The sequence below is a fragment of the Bombus vosnesenskii genome, unplaced genomic scaffold (assembly GCF_011952255.1).
Source record: "Bombus vosnesenskii isolate JDL3184/JDL3185 unplaced genomic scaffold, Bvos_JDL3184-5_v1.1 scf7180000016165, whole genome shotgun sequence".
Lineage (NCBI taxonomy): Eukaryota > Metazoa > Arthropoda > Insecta > Hymenoptera > Apidae > Bombus > Bombus vosnesenskii.
This window is the reverse complement of record NW_022884298.1, coordinates 1-9,645: the sequence shown is the minus strand read 5'-3', so window position 1 is coordinate 9,645 and position 9,645 is coordinate 1. Positions and strand designations below refer to the sequence as shown.

General features: G+C 38.6%; 1 protein-coding gene across 1 annotated transcript; it reads left to right on the top strand.

The window, feature by feature from the left end:
- The first annotated feature begins 4,109 nt into the window (after nt 1-4,109).
- On the top strand, nt 4,110-7,375 carry LOC117241584 (translation machinery-associated protein 16 homolog). The gene is made up of 3 exons (XM_033507450.1): nt 4,110-4,298; nt 7,049-7,140; nt 7,258-7,375. The coding sequence occupies exons 1-3, from the start codon at nt 4,254-4,256 to the stop codon at nt 7,358-7,360; spliced, it is 240 nt and encodes a 79-aa protein (XP_033363341.1). The 5' UTR covers nt 4,110-4,253; the 3' UTR covers nt 7,361-7,375.
- The last annotated feature ends 2,270 nt before the right edge of the window (nt 7,376-9,645 follow it).

The following is a 9,645-nucleotide window of genomic DNA, read 5'->3' as shown; positions in this document are numbered from 1 at the left end:
GCTTAGCGAGGAAGAGCGAAGAATAGTACGCGAGAGAATAGACGAATTAATGAAAGCACAACTCGTAAAACCTAGTAATTCGCCGTTCGCGAGCCCTATGATACTCGTGAAGAAGAAGGACGGCTCAGACAGATTGTGTGTAGACTTTCGAGCGCTGAATAAAAATACGGTCGCGGATCGGTATCCCTTACCCCTTATTGCTGACCAAATCGCGAGATTGCAGAGTGCGAGATACTTCATTAGCCTGGATATGGCTAGCGGATTTCACCAGATCCCCATTCATCCTAACTCGACGGAATATACTGCGTTCGTTACCCCCGACGGTCAATACGAATACGTGACGATGCCGTTTGGGTTGAAAAATGCACCAGCCGTTTTCCAGAGAGCCATTTTCCAGGCCTTAGGCGACCTCGCTTATTCGTATGTCATTGTTTATTTGGACGACGTTCTAATAATCGCCGACTCAATAGATCAAGCTCTAGAAAGGTTGCACACTGTACTAAACACTCTCGTAAACGCCGGATTTTCTTTCAATTTCGCTAAATGTTCTTTTCTGAAAACGTCGGTACTTTATTTGGGATATGTAATTCGTAACGGAGAAGTTCGTCCAAACCCGGGAAAAATACAAGCTTTGAATTCTTTACCTGCACCGTCGACTGTCACACAGCTTAGGCAGCTCATAGGTTTGGCCTCTTACTTCCGAAAATTTATTCCTAAATTTTCACAAGTGATGAAACCCTTGTACGCACTCACTTCTAGTAACAAACACATAACTTGGACGGACAGGCACGAAAAGATAAGACAACAGATAATTTCCGTTCTGACCGACGCGCCGGTGTTAATGATATTTGATCCCAATCGTCCCATAGAGCTACATACCGACGCTAGTTCGGAGGGGTATGGAGCTATTTTAATGCACAAAGTCGAAAAGGAAAACAGAGTCATCGAATATTATAGTAAAAGAACCAGTCCCGCGGAATCTAGGTATCATTCGTACGAACTGGAGACACTAGCAGTAGTAAGCGCCGTCAAGCATTTCCGACACTACCTACATGGACGGAAATTCTTAGTAGTTACCGACTGTAATTCCTTGAAAGCCTCCAGCAACAAAGTAAACTTAAACGACCGGGTTTATAGGTGGTGGGCTTATTTGCAAACATTCGATTTTGACATCATGTATCGAGAGGGTAAACGAATGGCCCACGTAGATTTCTTTTCGCGAAACCCCGTAGACTTGAATCGCCGTACGATAGACAAGGTCGCAGAGAAAGAGATTAATCTGGCCGAGATCTCCGAAGATTGGCTATTAGCGGAACAACGTCGCGATCCGCAAATCTCCGAAATCGTTAATAAATTACAGAACGAAGAGCTCGCGGAAGATATCGCGAATACCTACGAACTGCGATCCGGTACACTTTACCGTAAAATACAACGAAAGGGCAGAACCCTTTGCTTACCCATTGTTCCGAGAGGTTTTAGATGGTCCGTCATCAACCATGTGCATCAGTCAGTTATGCACTTAGGATGGGATAAAACGCTCGAGAAGCTCTATGAGTATTATTGGTTCGAGGGAATGGCGAAGTACGTTCGCAAATTTGTCGAGAACTGCCATGCTTGTAGAGTTTCGAAGGCTAGTTCAGGTAAAATACAGGCTGAACTGCATCCTATACCTAAGACCGGCATACCGTGGCATACGGTGCACATGGACATAACGGGCAAGCTGAGTGGCAAGAATGACTCAAAAGAGTATGTCGTCGTCTTGATCGATGCCTTTACGAAATTCGTGCACTTACATTACACACGCAAATTGGATTCGCTTAGCGTTATCAAGGCACTTAAGTCCGCCGTGTTTTTGTTCGGTAGTCCCTGTCGGGTAATAGCAGATCAGGGTAGATGTTTCACGGGCCGGGAATTTCAAGAATTCTGTGCAAGCAAACAAATCAAAGTTCATTTGATCGCGACCGGTGCAAGTAGGGCCAATGGGCAAGTAGGACGTGTTATGAGCACGTTAAAAAATATGTTCACAACGGTAGAAACGACCGGGCGTTCATGGCAAGACGCGATCGGGGAGATGCAATTGGCTTTGAATTGCACCATCAACCGCGTAACCAAATCGAGTCCTTTAGAGTTATTGATTGGTAGAGCAGCAAGATCGTATGACTTATTACTACCTGATAACATCGAGGAAAAAGAAATAGATATCTCCAGTGTAAGACAACAGGCAATAAAAGAGATGGAAACTAGTGCTAGGTATGACAAAGAGATTCGATAAAACCAAAGCTAAAGTAGTTAGGTTTAATCCCGGTGATTTGGTACTACGCCAAAATGAAGAAAGGAACCAGACAAAATTGGATCCAAAATTCAGGGGTCCGTTTGTAATATCGGAGGTCCTGGAAGGAGACCGATATACCTTGAAAACACTGGATGGGGAAAGGTCATACAAGTACAGTCATGACAGGTTAAGGAAAATGCCGGATAGTTGCATTCCTGCGGAGTTGGATGTCTGTTGTGATGACGAGGACAGTGACCATGGCGATGTGAGTACCCCGATCCCAGAGGATCGTAGAATTATATGAGCCCAGGTGCGGCCATGGGATGGAGTTCAGTGCGGTCAAGCACTGGAAGTGACGATGTCATGAAGCTGGGAGCCGGTTTAGTACCGACAGCGACAATGTCACGAGGTTGGAGCTGGTCTAGTACCGACAGCGACAATGTCACGGATTTGGAGCTGGTCTAGTACCGACAGCGACGATGTCACGAAGCTGGAGCTGGTCCAGTACCGACAGTGACAATGTCATGAGGCTGGAGGCGGTCTAGTGTTGACAGCGATTGTGTTACGAGGCTGGTTATGTAACGAACTTTGAGAGTATGTGCGATTCGAAGGATGAGACCCATTTGGGTGTGAAATCGAGAATGGTCTGTCATGTCATTACGACCCGACTGAAAGCACGCAGAATGCAACTGGCACTTTGAATGCCAATCACAATGATACTAATCCTGTTTCCTTTTGTTTTGTTGACGAAGGTACACCCGAGGACGTGTGATAGTCAGGATGGCCGTGTCGGAGATGAAAGGAAAGCCGAAGCCTTTCCTTGGAAATCTTGGGAACATCCTCTAGTACCTTAGCCTAGATTTTATTATAGTTGTAATTGCTTAAGATTTGTAATAAGCGAGATTGGGTTCGAGGTGACAATAGGTCGCTGAACGTAGCCACGGTCACGGGATGGATGTTTTATCTAACGAAGGTCTGGAGTGGTTGTATGTGTTTTCCGAGAAATGTGGTTGTGGCGGCATGCGGCCTCGAGAGCGGGCCTAGCCACGTGTGATGTTGCCTCGGAGGTGCCGATGCAATGGGACATACATTGTATTAGTAATCAAAACTCCAGGCAGAAACTGCAACGGCGTTTGGAACTTTCTCGATGCTTCCAACGAGTGTGCCTAGCAATGGCGTTTGGAACCTTCTCGATGCTTCCAAACGGGTATAGAAAACGAAATGCAATCGTACAGGGAGAAAAATCTCCACGAGGCTGGCATTCTTGCGATTGCCTTGGAGAGTGATACATCGAGCATTTTCGACGATCGCATTTGCGTCTAAGTTAGTTTCGCTTAGTAAGGGGTTATCCCGGTGACCGTGGATTCGTTTGAACTCAAACATTGCTAATAGTATTATTTAATTTAATTATTCGTAGATCGTATTATTCATTAGGCTTAGTGTTTGTTAGACTTATTATTAGTTGTACTTATTATTTGTTAAGCTTAGTGATAGACCTGTATACACGTGTAAATAAAATCTCGGCTTTGTGAAACGATGACTAGTCCACATGAAGAGTCGTCGCGCGCCCAAAATTCGAATCGTGATCCGACATATATATATATATATATATAACCAATTTATAATATATATATGAATACACACACACACACACACACACAAATACACACACACACACACACAAATACACACACACACACATATACACAAACAATAGAAATACTTTCGTGTGCTATTATACGTAGTTCGATAGTTTACATTTCACGGGCCCCGTGTTGCACCTGCGTCGGTTTCGTTCCTGTTTCTAACGTATAAGTGTAGCGTCAGTGATTCGCGTGACGCGACGCAACCTTCAACGTTTGTTTTTCTCCGTTTATGCGTTGTGTGTTCGTTTGAATGAAAACGTCGCGAGTGTTGTAACAAAAACCACGGAAAACAGAAGAAGAATACGGAAGCAAAAGGAATTCCAGGCTACAGCAGAATGCCCATTACCCAACAGGGTTTCGTTCCATGGTATTTCAACGAGGTAAGCTACCTCTTTTAGTACGCTTCAAGGCGCCTCTTTCCAACCAATTAATTTGCGTCCAACACCATTTTAACTTCGTATACTCAGAGAAAATATCGTTCTTTTGTATTTTCTAACTCTGATCTATGTATAAATTTACTGCGACGGGTCATTTCTACGGATTAACGTATCTTATAAAAACGTTGCGTGAAATGTTAATAATATATAAGTCTTGAAACATTTGTACTAATTTCATAGAGGAACGTAGTTGGTACCTTCCGGGTGGCATATTGTATACTTGTTACATGAACTTTCCAAATATCTTACAGTTAAATGGTTGGATTGTTTACTAGAATAAGCAACACAACATTGTTTTTGATTTATTGTGAATGAATTTATAGAATCATATTATTTTACACATATACACTATCGCGCCAAAGTATCCCAACATTTGATTACTTTTGATATTATGTTATTTAATTGCACAATCAAATTGATAGTATGTACCGATATATAATGATTACGATCTGTATTATTATCTTATTCCTATGATGTGGTTTTAACATAGGTCGTAACAACACGGTCAAAAAATTCTTTATTCTCAGACTCTGTAGCCTGTAAGAAACGAATTAATTAATTAAGAATCTCGTTGTAACCTACAGGTTCGGAAAAGGCTGATAGGCTTTGGTCTACGTGGTGGTTGGGAATTTTCATTCGTTTCGAGTTCGCTTAGCTGATAAATAGTGAATGTGCATTTCTTCCAAAATAAAGAAGAAAGCGAAGTCGATAGAAACGTGGGTCAAATTTGAAATCATTTCTCGATTAGGTGGAGGTTGATTAAACGCGTTGGTGTATATAGTGATGAGACGAGTTGATATTTGGTGTAGTCAAATGTATTTAAAACTATCGGCAGTACTCTTCTAACGATCTCCCTCTAACGAATTTAAATTCGACTTCGGTTGACGGTTGCGCGTAGCGGCGATATTGTTCTGTCCGGAGTTCGTTTATTATCAAGTTTCGTACCTCGAGACGGTATCAATGCCCCGAGGCAAAACAACAACATGAGTTACTCGCGATTCGCATCGTCCTATGACTCATATGCCGCTACAATATGCAATCGAATAAAGTGATAAATAGCTTGCAGATGTTTACGCGTCTCTGAAAATGTTAAAAGATATAACATGTTTAACGCGAAGTATTCGTGATAATATTCGCTGCAATTTGAAATATCTGCGTGCAGTCTCGTAGGTTTTGAATAAAAATTTATCTTTTATCGAAAGATACATACATGTTTTGGCCTATATATAGCTTTGTACTCTTGTAACCTAAAAGAGAAGTCGAAAAAAAGTGATGTTAACTCTTGCAGTAAAAAATTCATTTATGTCAATACTACTTTTAGAAATGCACCAAGAGAAGCAAGACAAATTATTGACGAAACACAGGATAATCATTTCCGATCCAAAAGAAAAACGCAACTAAAATAATATGTAGATAGCTATTAAGGCAATAAATAATAAAGTCATTGAAATGATCCATCATTTCAAACTAATATCGCTTCTCTTTACTTCAGAACTGCTATAAACATTTTAAATATCATTTATGTCTTGGTTCCCTTGCGAAGTTCTCGAAGAATTCGTCAAATGATGTCATGAACAATATAAATAATCGTAAAAAATCTATATTTGTGTTTAAAAAATAGGCGAATAAAGAGAAATAGGATAATCGAGACCGGTGAAAAAGGATCAACCAACATCCCGCATCTGATACAAGCGGAAGAGAAATCAATTTCTATCATGTCGCACGGCGAACAAGAACGCAAATACGGAATCTTTTGTATAATACTACTCCAAACTCTGTTGAGTCGCAGTAATAATAATAATTGGGTGTTGACTTCTGCTCGTTTTTACTTGAAGTTTGCTCGTTACCTCTTTGAAATTTGGTGGATCGTTTTCTGTCGAAACCCGTTCCATCTGACGTTAAAATCAATAAAAACAATATTACGATAAAGACTTTTATCTCCATTGTTGTCAACTTCCGTCAAGTCTTCGTTTTCTGCTCGCTGAATATAATACGGATTCCCAAAAACTTTCTTCGTATGAAATTTTACTAATGTACATTTATCAAACATTGCACATTTTAAAATAGGTTATCATTATAAGATTAAAAAAAAATAGCTAAAAATATCTTGAAACAAAAGAAACCAATTTTGAAGTTTGTTAGCCCGGAAATGTCATGGTAGGAAGGTATACTTCGATATTACTTTTACTATCGATAGGCGCCGCCGTCGTTGCTGTTATCATATACGAGACACAACAAATCACGAAATTGACAAATCACCGGTGATCTCCTCGAGTCGCAGTTCGAACGTTTCACAAATAAGTTAAAGAATTAAACTTTAGATATAGTGGTAAAATTTATTGTATGAATCCAACAGAGTGACGGTTCAGGGTGTTATAACAGAGGTATAGAACGCTGATTTGGGAGACTTCTTGTACTGAGGTTTTAGTCCCTCTGAAGCGGTTATCGTCGGGTGTATATCAGAGGCGCCTATCCGTTGCTATCTGGTTATTGTTTCGATAGCTGTGGCATGTAGGATGTTTTGTCTACTCTATTAGTGCTTCTAAGCGTGTGATACTATCGACGATTCGCCTGTGCATGATTATACATTGAGTACACGGATAGCTTGAGTTGGAGTTTTGATGATTAGGATAATCGAAATAATTCATAGCCATGGTAATATTTTAACTAATTTATTTTGTTGTCTTTTATAGGCCACTGCAATGAGAAAAGAATTCCTGAAGCCAAAGAAAATGATACACCCAAATAGCAGAAAGTCTATCGCTATTACGAAAAAAGCCAAAAAGTAAATACAATTACTATTAAATTATGTGATTTTGTTATGTACATTTCATTTATTTTATATGATTATATAATACTTTTGTGTAATAAAGAAGGAAATGGACAATGTGTTTTGTTTCAGAATATCAAATAGACAGAAGGCAGAAATGTCCTGCTTGATAAAACAGAATTCAATAAGAGAGAAAATATCGTGGATCAGAAACAATATGATTCCAGGCGTGTGACCCTATACTCCAGAGATAACTGCAAGTTTGTTAGAAATGGAGGTAAAACAAAAATGTATACACATGATGATACAGAGATTGTACATTAAAGATGTGATTAGTTATAGTTTTATATTTGATCCAAAGGTATGTAGCAAGAAATGATGAAGAAATGGAAGAAATTACTATTAAAAGGTCTATAGGTAGCAACAGGAGTAGACAGCATGCTAGGAGGGAACATATAATTAGAGTAGAAAGAACTAGGAGAATATCATACACGTGGAATAGGTAAAGAATTACAGCCAAATTTATTTTCAATATATCCTGATGTACAAACCCTCCTTTATTTTTCGGAAATTTCTGATATTTTAAATGCAACTCAGTGTGAAATGTTATTGAATTGGAATAATGAATTACAGTGTGCGAATAATTTTAAATTTATAAGGTTTGGCGAGAAAGATTTAAAGAAAGTATTAGAGCTAAGGAAAAGAATGAAAATAAGCCATATTAGACTATCCAAATCTCTATTAGCTATGCCTGTAAACAAGAAGAATTTATTCAGCAAGCCAATTGATTTAGATGAAAATAGTGTAATGGAAATAGAATAAATTCTGTAGATATGTCTTTTTATCTTTCATCTCTATTTAAAAGTAAGAAAACAGAAGAAAAGCGAACAGTTTCGTCCTTTTTTGTTTGCGAAATGCTAAAAACCGCATTTCGTCTTGCTCTTATCTCCCACGAGAAACAGTCACGTCACAAGATACAAGAGTACGATAGAAGAGAAAAGAAAATGTTCGATTGTGAAATATACAACAAAACTGAAACATGCAGATGAATCACGTGCACGTTATGAATATTCTGCATCGTTTCTCCGCCTTTCCTTCATTTTTTTCGCTAGCTGCTCCATTATTTAAGAACGAAGATATAGTAATTACTCTCAAAGTTGTACATTTCAAAATGGTAGGAAAATCAATAGTACAATGATAAATATGCGATTTTAAAAGCTTTTTAGATTTCTTACATACTTAGCATTAATCAAATAGTTTAGTATATAAAAGAGTTTACTTATGTCGCATGTTATAAATGCAGCTGCGTTCGTTACAACAATTCCAATTCCAAGGAATTTCTCTCGAAGATCGCAGTGAAGAATTTGCTTTGTTAAATTATTACTGGTATACTTCGTCAACTTGTGGTATATCGAGACAATTTGTCAACCATCACTTTTAATAGCTTCTCGCTAATAAAAACATTTCGTACCTATTTAATAAGAAGCAGTATATTCTTAATTATTTAGAAATTTACTTAATGATGTTTAAAAATACGAATATGTTTAAAAATTATAATGTAAATATATATATTTCATTTCATGTTTTACTAATATATCTCTAATTTAGATTAAATATCTGAAACTTGAAAGAAACTTTTAAAACTTTCAATACATCGCATACGTTTCAAATTTAATGCATAGTTACATATATATATATATACGATCGATCTTACTCGATCATCTTACTCGAAAAACAGGGTCTGCGTGTGGCGAGCTACGGGGCAGGGACCGTTGGAACGTTTACTGTCGAGTGTTACAACTATTTCCTTCTTAAGGAGAGCTATAGAATTATTCCATGCCTTTGTTAGACAAAGCGTTCATCCTGTGACCGCGGCTACGTTCGGCGACTGACTGTCGCCTCGAGCCCAAGCTCATTATCACAACTCTCGAACAATTACAATCGGATTGAATAACTACAATTGTTCAATTACAGCTATAGTAGACTCTAGGTTACAATGTTGTGGGATTATCCAAAATTCCAAAGGCTCCGGTGTTCTTTCATCTCCGACAAATATATTATGGTATAGTTCCTATTTTCCGACCGCGTGGAAGGAAAATAGGACAGCCTTAATACCAAAGGCTAATAAAGATGGAAATATGGTCGAGAACTGGCGACCAATTACGATCGGCCCAATTCTAGGTCGCATTTTCTCATCAATCCTCGATGGGCGGCTAAGACGGGGTATAGATCAAAATATAAGGCTGTTGAGATATGTGTAATTTTCTGTGCTGGACTGAGTTAAGTAGTAGAAATACTTATATGTATATGTCGGATCACGATTCGAATTTTGGGCGCGCGACGACTCTTCATGTGGACTAGCCATCGTTTCACAAAGCCGAGATTTTATTCACACGTATATACAGGTCTATCACTAAGCTTAACAAATAATAAGTACAACTAATAATAAGTCTAACAAACACTAAGCCTAATGAATAATACGATCTACGAATAATTAAATTAAATAATACTATTAGCAAT

Excerpts from the sequence above, each read along its gene's own strand:
- LOC117241584 (XM_033507450.1), top strand. The coding sequence starts at position 4,254 with ATGCCCATTACCCAACAGGGTTTCGTTCCATGGTATTTCAACGAG. Across the intron at positions 4,299-7,048 it reads TTCCATGGTATTTCAACGAG|GCCACTGCAATGAGAAAAGA; the intron begins GTAAGCTACCTC and ends TGTCTTTTATAG. Across the intron at positions 7,141-7,257 it reads ATTACGAAAAAAGCCAAAAA|AATATCAAATAGACAGAAGG; the intron begins GTAAATACAATT and ends GTTTTGTTTCAG.